The sequence below is a fragment of the Typopeltis vanoorti genome, chromosome 17, assembly GCF_054136105.1.
Source record: "Typopeltis vanoorti isolate ZY-2024b chromosome 17, IOZ_Tvanoo_1.0, whole genome shotgun sequence".
NCBI classification, from domain to species: Eukaryota; Metazoa; Arthropoda; class Arachnida; order Uropygi; family Thelyphonidae; genus Typopeltis; species Typopeltis vanoorti.
Genome location: NC_143565.1, coordinates 76868080 through 76887473, shown reverse-complemented (window position 1 = coordinate 76887473; position 19394 = coordinate 76868080). Strand labels below are relative to the sequence as shown.

The window sequence follows — 19394 nt, the reverse complement described above, 5'->3', positions numbered from 1 at the left end:
CTTACAACTACCTCCAAGCAAAAAAATCTAGTCCACACACCCTTATAAACTACACTCATACACAATTTCCAAGGGTAACTCCTAGTACTCCAGCACATTGTCATATTAAAAAATTTCTTGTGTCAAATCTTAAAGAATCTCTTTAATAACTTCTACCATGTCTTCTTACTTCTAACATTCTACCAAGTTTCTATCATGTCCCCCTCTTTTCCACCTATCAACTAAACTTTGCAACCCACACCTTCAACCTATGCTCACAAAGAGCATTCCAGACCTTTCATCAGCTTGGGAAAACTTCTCTGGATCCTCTCCAGCTACTGATCCCCAAGAAACCAAGGTGACCAAATCTGCACACACAGCATTCAAGATGTAGCCAAATCATAGTCTTATAAAGAGGGAAAACAACCTCCATATTTTTATTTAACATGTTTTTCAACATTCAAGTCATTTTTTGAGCTTTTTTGCAATATGCCCTCTAGACTTCAACTCTGTCTACCATTACCAATTCCATGGCCTTTCCTACAATCCAGTACCAAAGTGATACACAGCAGGGTGTTTTTTTTTTTATGCTGCTCCCACATATGAAAAGTTTTGCAAACCTATAGTGCATTTTGTACCGTGGGTGGGCTAAGATTTCATTTTCCTATTTTTATCAATTTTATATATTTTTTTTATTTTAAATTTTTTTTTTACATATGCTGGAAACCCTGCTCTCGAGAACAAACAACTTTTTCAAGCCACTTCAGGCCTCCAATAAATGGGCCGGTAGTCCCACACCAGCCAATGATATTCATCTTCCACCTAAAAACAATCACAAACATGCTGGCCTGGTTGGCCAAGTGGTTAGCGTATCCGCTCTCCAGCCAAAAGGCTGCAGGGTCGAATCCCGCCATGGGCATGGATGTTTGATTGTCTGTGAAAATATTAGTGATGGTGGTTGGCGGTAGATGGCGTTAGTGTAGATGAAGGTAGTTGCGTTTGGTGGAGACTGAGAGTTGTAGAGTAGGTGCCCTTCCTCGGTGTGTCTTTGGACTCCCTGGAGGTGTTAGGTAATAATAATAATAACATCTATGCCCACAGCAGAATTTAAACCCCACAGCCTGTTGGTTGTAGAGCAATTGTACTAACCACTTCGCCAATCTTCTTCTTTCACTATGCCTTATCCCATGTTAGACGGGGTTGGCATTCCCATCTTTAATCGTCTTCTTCCAGATTCTCCGGTTCAGGGCATCTTCCCGGCTCCATCCTTTCTCCCTAAGATCCTATGCCACCTTATCCTTCCATCTGAGTTTGGGTCTGCCTCTTTTCTTCCTTCCCTCCACTGCCATGCTCCACTCATTTACCAACATACTCCTCACTCCTTCTCTCTACATGACCGAACCACCTCAGCCTACTTTCTTATACCTTCTTACCGATCAGTCCCTCCTTGATCGTCCCTCTGATGTAGTCATTTCCTTATCCTGTCCTTCTTTGTCACACCACTCATCCATCTCAACATCTGCATCTCAGCCACCTCCATCTTCCTCTCCTGTGCCTTTGTTACAGGCCACATCTCCATGCCATGGAGCATTGCCGGCCTCACCACCATCTTATGCAGCTTTCCTTTCATCTTACAACTCACTCTCTTGTTGCACAGGACCAGGCTCATCTTCCTCCAGTTCATCTAGCCGCATGTTATTTGGTGCTGCATTTCTTCATCCAGGTCACCATTCCTCTCGACAACCGACCCAAGGTACTTGAATTTCTTCCCTGACTTGGCCAACCAAGATGGTACTTTTAACCTGAAGTGAATAACTTGACAGTCTGTAACACTAAATAGACAACATTATCCTTCACCCACAATGCCAATTTATTTAAGTTATTCTGCAGGAAATCTACAACACCTTTATCAAATATTGTACTCCCACGGTTTTGTATCATCAGCAAATAGTTGAATATCCACTCCTTAAATCATTATATACAAATTAAAGAGTAGTGGCCTTATTGCAGAGCTTTGGCACTACTAGTCACCTTCATTCTACATTTTGCCATATACTACTCTCTGGTGTGTGTGTCAGACATTCCCCCCCCCCCACTGCATTTCTGATCTCATCTTTACGATCTTCTAGCATCCATGTACATGCATTTCAACATCCCCACCCCAAACCCAATTACCCTTAGCATAATGTCATTACTAACCCACTCTTATTTGAAACTTGTGAAAACTGCATTCGACATTGCATAATCATTTCCACATGCACATTTGTTCCAGGAGTGGCTGAACCCACACTTGATTGCAAGTCTTTACACACACATCCTGAATTAGCACAGAGATACTGCTATCAGAAACATTCATTTATTTTAAAAACTTTCTTCTCATCAAAATGATATTCATTTTCATCCTGCTTAAAACCAAATCACCCCCTCATATTACAAAATCCCCTATATACTAGTGTCCTAAACAGCACAAAGATATTGCTATGGATAATATTGGTCAATGACTTATTTCTCGTGTCTTCTGTCCATATGAATTTGTGCACATTTATGTTGTCACATGGAAAAAATACAAAAAAAATCTAACTATGTCACTGTTGATAGCTATATCTTAATGCTAGTTTAGGACAAGTACACATGCCATCTAAAATAGGAAGTGATGATTTAGTTAAAGCAGGATCAAACTGAATATTGTATTGATCATCCTTATCAAAAAATGTGCTTCACATATCATTTGAAGAAAAGAGCTTCACTCTTTTCTTCAAAGTTTCCCAAGACATTTCTGTATGTCTAGTATTCATTTCCTATCTCCAAGAAGGAAGGATCAAGATCAATTTCATTTTCTTTATATTAGCTGCCTAATCCCTTACCAGAAATATGAATAATATTTCACTCAGCAGAACACTTAACTGGATTAACCTCTCTACCTGCTGATGTGGATGAAATAGTGAGACCAAATTGCACTTCTTATCCATGTTATTCAATAGGTGTAACAATCATATCCAGATTTAGCTGGATGTCTATAGACGTCCTGGCCGGCTGGGAGGTTAACTCATTCATAAATGCATCTGAGACAACACTACTAAGCATTAAATATTACAGTATATGGAATATAACTAATTTTAAATAGATATTAGACTAAACATATACAATACATTTTTATATTTCCAAATCCTTGTTTTTGTTAATGGCAAGACAAGGCAAACATCCAGTTTTTTCCAGATTAGGAAAAAAAATAGCCATGGTTATAGAAAATGATCCAATCATTTATTGCATGTAAATATTGTCAGCTTGGAAAAAACAAATGCCAGAATCATTCTCTTAATTTTCACTAAATTACCCTTAAGGTGAATACATTTTCTTTTGTTCTTGAAGAACATTACTTAATGAATAAATTAACTGAACATACATCTTTTAAAGTTTACAGTTTCTTCTAAAGAAAGTTGTGTCTTGTTTTTTTATAACTGTAGTTAGAAATGAATTAAGAATGTAATTAGAATGCATAGTTTCTGCAACAGTGCAGTTTTGATTTACAGAAAACAAAACATGTCTTTTCACATATGCATAATTAATCTGCAATACTTAGAGCTGCAGTTCCCCTGACCCCATTTTCAAGAATCACACATTATAAATTAAAATAATAAACAGGTTATGAAACAATTATGTACCAGCTAAGTTCTATACATAGCATGCAACTTAAGCGATAACAAGATTAATTTCATTCTTATAATTATTTTCAATTATAAGAATGAAACTTATTAAATAAGAATGAATACTTGACAAAAATAGTGGCAAAATATCTTGAACTAGAAAGAAAGTAATAAAATTTAAGTTCTGGAAAGATGCCCAATTAAGAAAATGTTACTTGTTATATGCTACAGGAAAATACATTATGAAGCATTTCAAAAAACATCTACAGGTAGTTGATATTATGTAGCATTTTTGAACTAAACCTGTACTACTGTTTTACATTAAAATTGTACAGTATAATGCTTCCAAAGTGAAATGTTTTAACTGTCATGTGAACAGTTTTAAAAATAAATTAGCAAAATATCTATTTTAAATAGGCAGTTAAATATTTCATCCCCAGAAAAAGTGTAGAAAGGCCATGTTAGCAATAAAAATATTTACTTTTTTTTGTTGATATTTTGCAGATTCTATATCCAACATCTTCAGAGCACAAACTGCAACAGTTAGATAATAGTGGAAAGTTTTTGTAATGGATAACTAGTCCTAATTGGCGCCATCTATCATTGAATGAGAGAGATAAAGAAACAAGTATTAACTGAATCTTAAAATGACCCTCCCATTTTTGTAAATTTATAACAGAAAGTTTTGAAAATGTTTTAAAGCAGTTGCTGATTCCAAAAACGCTGACTTGTAATTATTTTTGTGTAGCAGTCGTGCTTTCTTTCATCTGAACCTGTCTGAAAGTGTGTCAAAGGCATGGTCTTCTAGTCGCAACTTGCCATAATGATTCTGAACATATATTTCTATGTTCTACAAGAAAAATGTCAACACATATTACAGTCTGTTCATAGTAAGCTAGGTCACAAGTACCAGGACTGGAAAATTATTTGCTGACTAATGCAAATAAATGTCCAACTAACTTTACAGGCTCTATCTCCAGGGCTCATATTTGATGTTTCACTATGCTACATACATGAAACCTACGTTTTCTTTTTACATTCTTGTTGAGAGGCTTATACGTTGGTTAAACATGATATTTAAGGAATTGACGGCGTATACTAGAAATATAAATTAAATAAACTTTAATATATACTTTCCGATATTTCGGCAAACGTCACGTTGCCATCTTCTTGGGAACTTAATACAAAGACACGTGCACACAAGTACTATATAACAGCAAATGAGAACTGAAGCTAGGAAGCTAACGTTTTCCTAAAGTCCTGGTGGTGCCCCCCTGGCAGGCTATATTTGTGGTTCTTGGCCTTTGGGCTAAAGTTCTTCTGATAATTGTTTCCCAAATTTGGGGCAGTCTCATGCATCCAAATTTGTTGAGGTTTGGCATGTTCCTAAGGGGCTGAGGCTGATTCCATGAATAGTCTTTCATACTTGAACTTGCTGCGGTGTATGACTGTGGCTTTCTTCCATCTTATTCTGTGGCGAGTATCCAGAGCGCGGTCTGCAAGCCCAGAGTGGCTGTACTGGTGAAATCAGATGTAATCCTTGTGTTCTGAGATTCTGATATTTGCTGTCCTGCCTGTTTGGCCAAAGTAAGACAATTTACAGCTGCAAGGGACCACAAGTACAAACCAGGCAGGTCTAGGGGAAGTCTTTAGTGGAGCGGATAAGGGATGCCAATTTTCTATGTGGTCTATAACAAGTGGTTAAGTCGTGTTTTCTTAAGATTTTGTTGATTTTTTCCGAGGTGCCTCGGATGTAGGGAATGGTGATGGATTTAGAGTAATCTTTTTTGTGAAGGGGAGGGGGGGGTTGTGGATAACTGGGTTAAGTATTCTCTGGATTTGGGGGGGGGGGGGTAGCCATTGGCTGAGAAAGTGTCATGGATGTGATTTAGTTCAGTGGTTAGGGCTTGATCATTTGAACAGATTATTTTTGTCCTGTTGAATAGTGTCTTAATAACTCCATATTGTTGTGAGGAGGGGTGATGGGATTGTTGGTGAATGTATCTGCCTGTATGGGTGGGTTTTCTATAAACTGAGAAAACCAAGGTTCCATCAGGTTGGCGGGTGACTAGTGTGTCTAGGAAGGGAAGGTTATTGTTTTCCTCTTTTTCCAGGGTGAACCTGATTCTAGGGTGTTGGTTGTTTAAGTGTGTTAGGAAGGAGAGGAGTGAATCCGGGCCATGTGGCCAAATAGCAAACATCATCAACGTAGCAAAGCCATATGGTAGGTTTTTGTGGGGCTGAGTTTAAGGCTTTCTCTTCAAAAGTCTCCATAAAGAAGTTGGCCAAGGGTGGGAAAAGTGGTGAACCCATGGCTGTCCCCTCTATCTGTTTGTAGAATTTTTCCTGCCAAACGAAATAGCCTGAGTTTATTGTAAACTGAAATAGGACTGAGATATCGGGAGGAAATTTAGCTTGGATTAGCTCTAGGGTTTCTTTGAGGGGTACATTCGTGAATAGGGAGGAGACATCAAAACTGACCATTATGTCATTGTGTTGCAGTGTAAGGTTTTCTATACTGGCTTTGAAGTGGGCTGAGTTTTTTTATGTGTGATGATGTGTTGCCAGTATAGTGTGAGAGCGCTTTGGCTAAATGCTTGGCTAGTTTGGAAGTGGGGGAATCAATGCCATCCACTATGGAATGTAATGGCACATTTTCTTTATGTATTTTAGGGAGCCCATATATGCGGGGGGGGGGGGGGGGTCTGGAGTTATAGGGTTTTAGTCTGTTGGTAACTTCCACAGGCCAAGAAGTAACCTTCTTAAGGAGCCTATGGAGTTTTCTAATTTGTGAGTTCGTGGGATTGTAATTAATGGGGAGGTAAGTGGATCGATCTAATAGCAAAGCCTTGAGCTTACCTGTATAGTCATTAAGGTTGAGTACCACAGTGGCATTCCCCTTATCCACTTTGGTGATCACTATTTCTTTGTTTCTCTTCAATTCTTGTAGTGACTTGTATTCACTAATAGATATGTTGGATTTTGGAGGTTTTGCTTTTTTAAGAACACAGGCTACATCCAATCGAATATCGTTGGCGATGTGTCTTGGAAGTTGGCGAATTCCGCGTTCAATTTGGATAATTAATTCCTCGGCCGGTAATTTCTTAGGAGCAATGGCGAAGTTGTGACCACGTGATAGAGCGTTGAGTGCTTCAGGCTTCAAGATAACTGAAGAAAGGTTAACTACAGCGTTGGTTTGTAGTTTAGGTTTGGACGCTGAGTTCTTTATTAATTTATCAAACTTGTTATGTCGGCTCCGTATTCGATCGAATTCTTTGTTAGCTGCTGTACACGAGACGTCATGTAGGACTGACCAAAGCTCGTGATTAAGCATATGTGAAAGCTCATTCTCTAGCGCTAAAATAGCTCTGTTTATGTCGGCTAGCGAACCGTGTGTAGCGGTAATTTGCTCCCGAAGTAAAGCCTGGCTTGCCCGGTTGTAGATACGGAGAGCTTTCTGTAAGACGAAGCGGTGTGTTTAAATTTTACACAGTTTGGGATAACTTGATTATCCCGGCAGCGTTTTAGGAATGCCAGACGGTTAAGTTGTCTGGATAACTTAAGCTTCAGTTTGCTGTAATGGCGGGCCTTGCGTGCGAAGGAATCTCTGTGGATGATCATTATTCTTGTTGAGAGGCTTATACGCTGGTTAAACATGATAACTAATATTTAAGGAATTGACAGCATATACTAGAAATATAAATTAAATAAACTTTAATATATACTTTCCGATGTTTCGGCAAACGTCACGTTGCCATCTTCTTGGGAACTTAATACAAAGACACGTGCACACAAGTACTACATAACAGCAAATGAGAACTGAAGCTAGGAAGCTAACGTTTTCCTAAAGTCCTGGTGGTGCCCCCTGGCGGGCTATATTGGTGGTTCTTGGCCTTTGGGCTGAAGTTCTTCTGATAAGTGTTTCCCAAATTTGGGGCAGTCTCATGCATCCAAATTTGTTGAGGTTTGGCATGTTCCTAAGGGCTGAGGCTGATTCCATGAATAATCTTTCATACTTGAACTTGCTGCGTAGCCTGTGTTCTCAAAAAAGCAAAACCTCCAAAATCCAACATATCTATTAGTGAATACAAGTCACTACAAGAATTGAAGAGAAACAAAGAAATAGTGATCCAAGTGTAGTCGCCAACTGGAGGAACTTTTTATAAGCCTTTCTTCGACCAGTTCCCATGTTAGTCAATCTCTGATGCAGGCAAATGGGTCTTTTCTCCTGGAAACTCAGGTTTTTCATCCCATAAACTCATGAAAATAGACCATAAAACCCACATTATTTCAGATAGTAACATACATGTTAGGGTTAGGTACCAAGACAGCAACACTTGTTTGCCTGTCTCTTCATCAGTTGCCATTTATAATTAGTGATTGTTATGGGCCAGCTATCTGATTGGCAATCAATGGAGATGAACTACCCACTCAGTCTCCAAAAGCAAGCCAGGGTTAAAATACCTCACCTATAAAGGTGAAGATGTTAGCTGATTCTGCACTCAACACAGCCACTCTTTAAAACAGTGGTTTAGCTGCATTATTATTATATTATTATTATGTGACACCTCCAGGGAGTCCAAAGACTCATCAGGGGAGAGTGTGCCAACAGCATCGAACGATTGATCACCTTCCAACTACTAACCTGCTCAAACTTGCTTAACTTTTTGCATGAGCCATTAGTAGCAGAGGCTCTACCAATCGACCAACCTTTGCTGGCACCTCACCCTTTACCTCATCTACTGACTGAAAATGGGTGCCCTTCAATGCAGATTTCGACTATGGATAAAGGTAAAAGTCGCATGGAGCTAAGTCAGGCAAGCAAGGTGGATGGTCCAACACTGGGATCTTCTTATCAGCCAGTACACTGTGGCCTGGAGCATTGTCCTGATGGAGAATCCAAGCATTGTTCTTCCACAGATCGGGTCTCTTCTTCCTCACTCATTCTCTCAGCTTGGCCAGAACAATGTAATAATGTTGGTTTAACTGTCTGATCCTCTGGTACCCATTCAACTATTACCATGCCGTTGATATATATAGAAAAAACGATCAGCATTGCCTTCAGTCATCTTCAATGTTTTCTCTACCTTCAGCAAAGCGTTTGTGCCATTCAAACATTTGCGCACGTGACATTACCTTATCACCGTACAACTCCTGTACCAGTTTAAAACAGTCAGTGATTTCTTCAATTTCACAAGGAATGAGATTAATGCGCTTCTCGAGTTTAACAAGAAAACAGCAGTGCTACTGAAGCATATAACACCTGATGACTTGCAAGCACTGCTTCCAACAATGGAAAATTCATATTTAACAGTGTATGGTTAGGAGGGGAGTATGTTGAAGGGGGAATAACAATTAAGGTGTACAATTGTAATAATAAACCACATTTTTGCAACCAGTCTCGTTATTTAAGTCACACCTCGTATTTTCAATCGAGCTTTTAAAATGGGAAGAATTTTTTATGAATGATGTGGTACAACCAGTAAGGAGAGGACAATAGATTTGGCTAACAGTTTGGATAATTTATAAACAGGGAGATCAGTGGTATCTACTATGGTCAGTAGGGGGGAATTGGGTTTATGAATCTTAGGCAAACTATATATCCATCATACATCCCATATTTTTGTTATATCAGGAGGCCAGGAAGAAAATTTTTTTTAGTAGACTTTTTAGTTTCTTTTGAATGATTTTGTAGGATCATATTCCAGTGGTGTGTGTAGGTGGAACAGTCTCTAAGAATGATATCTATTTTTCTTACTGTATTCACTGGTGTCGAGATAATCATAGCACTTCCCTTGTCAGACCTAGTAATGACTATGCTGTTTATGAAGGGCATTGAGTTGGCAGGGAGATAGTTTCCTTTCGGGAGGATAAGATCTAAAAAGTGAACTGGTGACATCAAGCCTAATCTTCTTCTTCTTCTTCTTCTGCAGCTTCTCCCACTTAAGTGGGGGTCACTGTTTGTAATGAGTCTCCTCCACACCTTCCTGTCTTGGGCTGTCACCACATGTTATTAGCTATCACCTTAATGTTATTAGCTATTTCAGAAGCTAAGTTACAGATGCTGAATTCAATCTTCCACATGTTTCAGTTAGTTTTGTACTGCCTTTAAGTGCATGTGTTACAAGTCTCATTTTGCACTCCCTGAAGATGTCTCTGTAAGTGAGATGAAATATTGGAAGCATTAAATACTACTTTTAATTGTTTCCTAATGCTGTTTCACTCCATTAAACTTTTATCATGAGTTATTGTGATAGTGATATCTTCATGCTAGTTCAGGATATGAGTGTGTACAGAGGATTTGAAATTGGAAGTTGCCATTATTTAGTTTTACATAGGATAAAAATGAACACACATTGTAAAGAATGGTAAGAAAGTTTTAAAAATAAAGTAGAACAGCTCTTACACACTGGAATATTTAAATACTGAAAGCATTAAATACTTCTTTTAATTGCTTCCTAGTGCTGTTTCATTCCATTAAACTTTTATCATGAGTTTTAAGCCTTAGCACACGAATAACAGGCAATCTATTTTTAAAAATTAAGCTGATCACTATTCCCTAAAGCAGGGTTTTCCAAACTGTGTTCCGTGGAAAGTGAATAAGTGTTCCGTGAAAAATTGTCAAAATTAATGAGCCTGGAATGGTTTTAAATACTGCAACAAGTTCGCATTGACCTTGCTTGGGACAGCATGTTTCCTAGAAACATGCTGTCCCAAGCAAGGTCAATGCAGTGTGCTGAGGCCCAGCATGCCTGTAGTGTGCGCTGTCGCATTTTTGCGATGCGATACACCCTGCTTCGACGATAGAATGCGCTTAGCTATATACTGAATACGAGACCAATGATACTCTACTCTAACCAAGGTGTTCTGTTAAAATTTCAGGATTTGTGAAGTGTTCCGTCGTAAAGAAAGTTTGGGAAACACTGCCCTAAAGAACCGAATACTGTGACTGAGAGAGAAAATAAGAATAAGGAAGTGGTTGAAATAATCAAATTACAAAGAAATAGCAAGAATTTCATTTCATTTCTCAATGGGTAAAATGAAGTTATAGATTTCAGATACTGAAATGTGAAATACACACTAGGAAAAGTGTGACAAAAAAAATTAGAAGTAGATATTAAAAATAAATCAGTTACTGTGAGCAGTTGTGTATGCAAATGTGTGTGTGGAGGAGGAAGGGAGTTGTGATTAGAATACTTCAAAAATAAAATTCAAATCAATTCAGCATAGGACGTCTAATTTTACCGTATATTTTACAATGGTTAAGAATCAGTATTAGAGAAATGAGGATTCTACAAAAAAAACTGTTTCATTTTCAGCTGAAATACTACTGAACATAAATTTGTGGTATTTTAAAAATTAGCCTTAAAATAAGAATGCAATGCAATTTAACAATTTCTTGTTCATAAAAACCAGAAAGAGTGGTTCACCAACAACAGTTGGTGAACTGTTTGGGGTTTGTTGTTCATAATGAAGGATGAATTTATATAAATTATCCATAAACAATAATTCAATAACAAAGACAAATATTAAAATTCACAAAAAAACAAGTAAGTGGTATTCCATGTGGAGCTAAGTTTTCATGATGCACTCAGTCATATGATTCTACTTATTTTTGCAAGATAATTGCATTTTTAAATAAGTGAGAGTATTAAAACTATTTGTTATGCAAAATATTCAATCATTTAATTACACTAAGCTAATTTATGTGCTGTAAAAATACACACACATACACAGACACACACCTGCACAAAACATTCAGAAATGACGATCACGTGGGTTTCCTTAGCAGGAAACATTACCCAAACCAACATGCAGCATCGTCTTCAGATGTAAAGAGCATGTATAGTGGGATGTGTAAGCTTGTAAAGCTGTGTTATTGAGCAACGAACCATGCTACACCCTTTACTGGGCAGATGCCTGGAGAACATCTCTTACCAGAGTACGTAATTCCAACTATGAAATTCAGAGGAGGTAGCATGATGCTATGGTCTTGTTTTTCCTGGTTTGCCCTCAGACCTCTGGTGCCACAAACACTGAACTCTGAGAGGTATCTGAGCATTCTGGACAATGCAATGCTTCCTACTTTGGTGTTCCTATGGAACTAACTATTGTCTCTTTCAGCAAAACAATGCACTATGTTATAAGAATGCTGCTGTAACAGTGTGGTTTGTGGACATGAACATCACCACACTTGACTGGCCTCCACAAAGTCCTGATCTCAACCCCATTGAACATCTGTGGGATGGAGCATTGAGTGAGGTCAAGGGACATCCCTAATCTCAGAACAGTCCAGGACTCAAAACATGAGATTGATTAGTGGGAATTGTGGACCATTCTTCCTGTAGGCATGTAATGAGTCCTGGACTGTTCTGAGATTAGGGATGTCCCTTGACCTCACTCGATGCTCCATCCCACAGATGTTCAATGTTCAACAATCCTATGCCCATAGGATTGTTGTAGTCACAGCAAAAGGACGTCCTATATCTTTTTAAGGTGGGTGCCATGACTATTTGTTCCTCTGTCCATCGACTTCTTTCTAAGCAGTGTGTGTGGGGGGGGGTGTATATATCTGACACACACAAAAAGGTCATAAGACCTATAGCAGATCAGTGACACATGTAGACATGAGGATAAGAAGAATCTATTTACATTAAGGTTTTGAAAGAATAAGATATATAGATGTACCACAGTATTTAGTTTGTTCCAATTTTAATTTGTGTTTATAATTCATCATTGCCCATGGGACAAATGCCATTGGTGTCTGATGTTTTCTTCATCTTATTATGGGGTTTAATGGAATAAACAGCAGCACATATAAATAATTAAACACATTTAATCACTTCTGTATTTCATCTGTTATTGAGACATCAGAAAAACAATATTAAAATTGCAAAAACACACAAATTTGCACAAAATGGAAATGATTAGACTGAAAGGTCCCTGAAGGTGCCAATGAATGAGTGCTGTTCCTTGGCAGGAGGCCTAAGAAAGTTTCCCAAACTTCGGGAAGTTTAATGCAACCATATTAATTATTAAGATTAGGTCAGTTTTTTTTTTTTTTTTTTTTTGGTGATTCTGTGCAAGGTATCCAAGGTCAGCAAGCCCTGACTGACTATACTTATGGATATCAACCACATTGCAGGCCTGGTTGACCAAGTGGTTAGTGTATCCGCTCTCCAGCGAAAAAGCTGCAGGTTTGAATCTTGCCATGGGCATGGATGTTTGTTTGTGAAAATATTAGTGGTGGTGGTTGGCGGTTGATGATGATGGTGTTGGTGTAGATGATGAAGGTAGTTGCAATTGGTGGAAATGGAGTTGTAGAGTAGGTACCCTCCCTCGAGTCTTTGGACTCTCTGAAGGTGTTATATAATAATAATAGTAATAATAAAATATATGGGTATGCAAATTCATGCATTTTTGCAATTTAATATTAAGACCTATAGCAGATCAGTGACACATGTAGGCATGAGGATAAGAAGACTCTATTTACATTAAGGTTTTGGAAGAATAAGATATATAGATGTACCACAGTATTTAGATTGTTCCAATTTTAATTTGTGTTTATAATTCATCATTGCCCATGGGACAAATGCCATTGGTGTCTGATGTTTTCTTCATCTTATTATGGGGTTTAATGATGAGGCACGAGATTTAGGAGTGTTGGTGGATAAGGAGTTGAAGTTTGGGGGGCACATTGCAAAAGTGGCCAAATCAGCTCATCAAATCACTTTGTTGCTGAAGAATACGTTGACAAGCAGGTTATTGTTCCTCTGTATCGAGCCTTGATAAGACCCCATCTTGACTACTGTGCCCAGATTTGGTCACCTAGGTTTCTTCTTGATGGGGAGGAGGTTGAGAGGATCCAAAGGTGAGTGACCAAGATGATAGCAGGTCTGTGGAATGAACCTTATGAGAACAGGTTGAGGATTTGTGGGTTGCAAAAATTGGTTGATAGGCAGAGGAGGGGAGATATGATTGAGACATTCAAATTACTGAAGGGTTTCTATAAAATTAATTCAGAAGATATTTTTGTGAACAGGGCTGGTTGTGGGAGGACTAGGGGACATCCATGGAAACTGGACAAAAGTGTGGTTAGTAAGGGTGTTAGAGCTGGGTTCTTTACTTTTAGAGTGGTGAATGAGTGGAATGGGCTGCCAGTCTGTGGTGGATGCTGTGACAGTGAATGAGTTTAAGGCGAGGTATAATAGATACTGTACGAATGTCGAATAGTTGTGATGAATATGATTTGGGACTCCCTGGAGTTGCCTGCAATAATAATAATAATATTGTCTCCTTGATGAAGTCTAAGTGACAGATAAAATATAGGTGTGATTAAACGTGTTTATTTCTATGTGCTGTATTTATTCCATTAAACTCCGTAATGAGGTCAAGCCGTATTGGCTTGAACTCATTACAATATACTAGCTTGTTTCACTATTCCTTGCCATTCCTCTCTGTTGCCAGGTGACTCAACTCCACAACTTTTGCATCTATCCACTCTCACCTTAGCCACCCTCTTCTATTTATACTGCTCAAGTAACAACACACTGATGTAACAAGCAAAGAAGTGATCTTTCTACTGTTTCCATTCTAGTTTTAGTTTCCTTTGAATTATTTTCTGCATTAGATTCTCTCAGTTTACTTTGGCAATACAGTTCTTTATTTACCTTTTGCACTGATCGTAGAAGCTTTCTATAATGTGTTCTTTCAATATATTACATCACAGACTCTTTGACCATTACCCATGGCTAACAATCATAGAGAACTTGTGACAAAGCCGAGACCGTTTCCAGCAGTCTTAGCTTTATGGAAAGGCTCACTGATTTTTTTTTCCATATCTTGTCCAATGCCTGCAGTTTGTCCATAGATTTTCTTTTTTACAGTCTAAATGTCTTCCAGCTCTTGTCCATCATGTTTATAATTACCAGTTTGTTTTATTAATGAAATTATATTGTGAGAAAAGCACAATTATTTGTTTTAATACATTGTCTATTACATGAAATTCACACTGTATGGATTTTTTTTTATGCTGCTCCCACCCATGAAAGGTTATATACTAACCTAATGTTTAAGGCTAATACTGAACTAAATGAATACATTCATTTGTTTGAAAACGTCTTTATTTGAAATAACTAAATTTAATTTAAATGTATTCATGATATGAAAAACTTGCATGTTTTGTGGCATATTGTAGGAGATTTACTATTTAAGTAAAACTATAACACATAACAGCAGCTCTTTTTTTTTTTTTTTTTTTTTTTTATAACAAACAAAAACAAAAATTATGATGCATATTGGAGCATGCATGAAGTGAAAAGAACACCATAATACTGCCATGGGAAAAATGAGGGGATTTTTGGAACTCAATAGTAGATATTTATGAAATTTTATGTTTAACAGTTATCAACTGTTATGTTACAACAGTGATGCAACTGTTGGGGGAAGAAGATATGGCAGATGAGTTTTTAAAAACTTTATCCATTTTCTCATAGGCTTTCATATAGGAAAAAAAGAAACTCTTGAACCTTAAAGGTGATAAAAGGATGGAAGAAAGTGAAGATGACTGCTTTACATTACACTTTTAGAGATGTCAGAGACCAAAATTGCAAGTGTTTGATGGTTCTTTAAAAGGGAATGCTATAGTGTTTGAATAAAGGATTTCAGATCACAGAAGTTGTATTTCTAGCTTTGTGGAAATAAAATTTCTCTAAATTTGTGTAAGACACACCCATGTTTTAAAATGTAAGTCTAAATTATGCAAATATATATATATATATATATATATATATTTTTTTTTTTTTTTTAATGCATTAAAAATTAGGCTGAAAATTCACTTGCCACTTGTCTCTGATCACTTGCCTGCAGCGACTGGATTTCTGGAATCCTCCCCAGTACTTGTAACCTGGTTTACAATGGACAGAGAGATCACAACTGTTATGGCAAGTCAAGACTAGAAAACCATGATTGAGCACACCATAACATAGGATCAGATCAAGTGCTACACAGAAGGCATTACAGATCAGAAAGTTTCATAAAACATTTCCAAAACCTCAACAAGAATGGCTGTATCAATTTACCAAAAATGTGGGATAGTCATTTAAGTTGAAATCAATACTTGTTTAACTCTTTATCAAACATCAGATGCCACCAATTAGGACTTATTACAATTTTCACCTGTTCCCACCATTAAATAATTGTTGCTGTTTGCATACTGTGACAAACTGTGCATTGAAGATGCTGGGTATAAAACTAACACATTATCATCATAAGTACTACTGTCTTGTAGTAAATTAAAACCGTTATTATCACTAGGATAACATTAGATTCTCCAAAATCTGCTGTAAATAGCAAATTTAGAGTACTCATTGCAAACAACAGTCTTAAATTTATTAAAAGAGTGCTTCACCAACTTAATTAACTTGATCCTCAGAATCACAATTTAAGATCATTCCCTATTGAGAACTAATTTATCACTGAAAAAATAAAAACTGGGAAGGTTCCAGGTTTTGATGTTATAGTACGCCCACACTTTGGAGAGCTTCGCTTGGAGACTTGCCAAGAATAGTCGATTCATGCTGAAGGGGAGAAAGAAATGAAGGACGCATGAATTGGTCGCCAATACGCAAAATCACGTGCTTTGTAGGTAAAATTTTCCGACTGCTATACAAGCAACATAGTTAACACTTTAAAAACTACAATGATCATAAAAGAAAAGTTAATTTTCTGACATGTAATAATACACAACTCATCCCACAATACGGATTGATTACCCTATTATTGGAATGGATTCTCCTTCTGTTGACATGCGCAGAAGTGTCGAAGGGTCTCGAATCTGTGGGCATACTATATCAATATGGAATTACTCCTGAACATGGAAACAAATGCCAAAATGTGGCTTGCGCTATTATTTTCCGATATTCTGAAAATTGGAATCCTACCAAAACAGTATAAGATGATAAAAGCCACTCTAATACATGATAAGCCAAAGGATCAACCCCAGACTACAGTATTCATGCAACTTAGTTGCACATGTCAACTCCTAAAAAGGCTTATTTTCAACAGAATTAACCATACTAGTATTATTATTTATGTGACACCTCCAAGGAATCCAAGACTCATCACAGGAGGACACCTACTCTACAACTGTCTCCAACTACCCATCTCCATTATAGATCAACTACCTATAGAACAGGGGCAGTTAAAGGTCCAAACAGATCTGCTTTGATCAGGCTTTCAAAAACAACTGAAAATAGCTAATGAGCAGTTCATAAAGGTTTTTCAGCCTTATAACAGCATTCAATCTCACAGCAGCTAATGACACCATTTAGAGTAAATGTCTAATATGCAAACTTACTAGAAGTCATCCCTTGCCTAACTACACTCCACCTAGTAAACAATATGCTAAGCAATAGATATTTCCTAGTAATTTTAGGGAAAGAAATCAGCACGCAGAAAAAAACTAAAAAATAATGTACTCCAGAGATCACATTTGCCAGTTCTCCTTAATCTGTATATTTCAGATTTTACTGATATGCAAGCCAGAAAATCTGTTATGCAGATGACATTGCTCTTGCTGCCAGACATGGTTTATTTAAAAATATGAAAGAAACTAGCATATGACCTAGGAATGACAGGGAATTATTTTAAGAATTGAAGACTGTCCATATGCAGATAAAACTGAAGTGTCCTGCTTTCATACCAATACATTCTAGCCAACACAGATTTTCGAGTCACCTTAAATGATACTACATTGCAACGTAATAGGTTTCACAAGTATTTAGGTGTCACACTAGACATCCATCCTACAAGCACGTGGAGAAAATGGCAGCCAAAATCAAGACTCCAAACTTTGTGAATCCTCTGCTGACACCGTAACACTTATCATGAATCTGAGTTTGATATTCTCCATAGCCAAATATTGTTCACCTGTTTGGCTCAACACTTCACATACAAAGCTCATCTACACTCAGCTAAATAACATTCCATGGCTGATATCTGGAGTAGTCAGTTCAACAAATACTTACTGGCTTTCTATCTTGTGCAACATCTTACCATTCACATCTCTCAAGATGTGATGCTCTCTATAAGATAATAATCCTCCTCTTCCTATGCATGAGGACACTCCAGACTTAAGAATCAATTTATATCTAGTTGATCACCAATATGTGGAACAGGAAATTCAGTCACAAATAATTTTATCTCCAGAGAAGAATGGACAAAATGGTAGGATACAAACACTAAATACAAAACTGTGTTTTTTTGAAGTAATAACAACCAAAGTCCTGTTCTTGATCTTTCCAATACGATCATGGGTGATTCTGAACAGGATTCACATGAACCATGGAATATATACAGACTTGCTATCCAAGTGGGGAATTATCTTTCTCCTCAATGTGACTGTGGTGCTCTTAAACCATTTGCTACATCACCGTTAAATGCAGCCTGCATGCATATTGAAAGATGAGCCAAATACTGAATAAAATAAAAGCAAACCACTTATGGCTTCCAGTCATCATTATGGGTTGCAAACTGAATAACAATAATAAGCTACCACCTGGATATTTGTAACAACCATGCCAGTGGAATTTGATTATTCCTATACGTGGGAAGTAGAGATACTACCCACTGCTAACCAGGCTGACTACCTAAAAATATCTGAAAAGAATTCAGACAACTCTCTCTCTCTCTCTCAGGAAAATCAAGATCCCCTACTCCTCACCTATCTTACGGTCTTGTGTAAATAGTTATTTGCTCAATGGACTAAATGTGGATTTAAAAATTTTAGGTTATATCCATCCAGAAATAACCAATACTATAATTTTGACATTACCGCAGAAACTTATGAAGTTTTTATACAAATCCATAACAGTTCAAATAATTTTTTTCAACCTTAACACGCAGAATGCCACGTGTCGATTATACACATCTAAAAATATATATATAAATAAAATAAAAACAAGTGTCATATACTTACCATCTGCTGGCTGCTGAAAATTAACATATGCATAACCGAGGGATCGTCTTGTAATCATGTCTCTGCAAACACGTATTGAAAGAACAGGACCTGCCGTTGAAAATTTTTCGAACAGCATTGCTTCGGTGACATCTGGATGAAGATCTCCGACGTACAAAGATGCAATAGGATAATTTGGACCGTTTGGATTCATTTTGTCATCAACTACCTGTAAACAGATATATCACAAATCACAAACCTCTCAGCTCTTCTAAAATTGCTTAAGCCTAAATCCGAGATTTTAACATCACACTAAAAATAAAGAAGTCGCCAAACCTTTCCAAAGGCTTTGTCTTTAGTGAGGGTTGTTTCTTGATAGTTAAATTGTTATTTTTTATATTCTTTTGCGATTTTTTTGGTATTTTTTAACTTTTATAGTTTTTTTTAACTTTATATACTTTAAATACAATGTTAATATAAGACTAAAATATTTTTCATATCCCACGTGACATCGATTCGGTCTCTATGAAAGAGAATGTTTGATCGGTGCTTCGGGTTTTATATGTATCAGGAAGTAGGAACAGTGTAACCTTGCGCGAACTATTTCTTTTTATATTTCGACTTCAAATATTCACGTTAATAAAATGGAATAACAACATATTTCCATCAATACTGAATACAAATAAACTCGTGTTTATTTTCATAATTAAGCTTTTATTAATTTGAAAATTCGTATAAAAATACATGATGCGACAATAAACTGCGTCTATACAGTTGTATACACATTACTTCTTGAATAGAATGTCCGCAGTTTC

General features: G+C 37.1%; 1 protein-coding gene across 2 annotated transcripts in view; it reads right to left on the bottom strand.

The window, feature by feature from the left end:
- The window catches only part of pAbp (poly(A) binding protein), an 81274-nt gene extending 62169 nt beyond the window's left edge, over positions 1 to 19105 (bottom strand). For both annotated transcript variants that reach the window (XM_090407527.1, XM_090407528.1), the window contains exons 1-2: positions 18916 to 19105; positions 18601 to 18808 (exon numbers count right to left, since the gene is read on the bottom strand). In XM_090407527.1, the coding sequence (XP_090263653.1) occupies positions 18601 to 18793 (193 nt within the window). In that variant the 5' untranslated portion in view covers positions 18794 to 18808; positions 18916 to 19105. The remainder of the gene's footprint in view (positions 1 to 18600; positions 18809 to 18915) is intronic.
- Between the last annotated feature and the right edge of the window lie 289 nt (positions 19106 to 19394).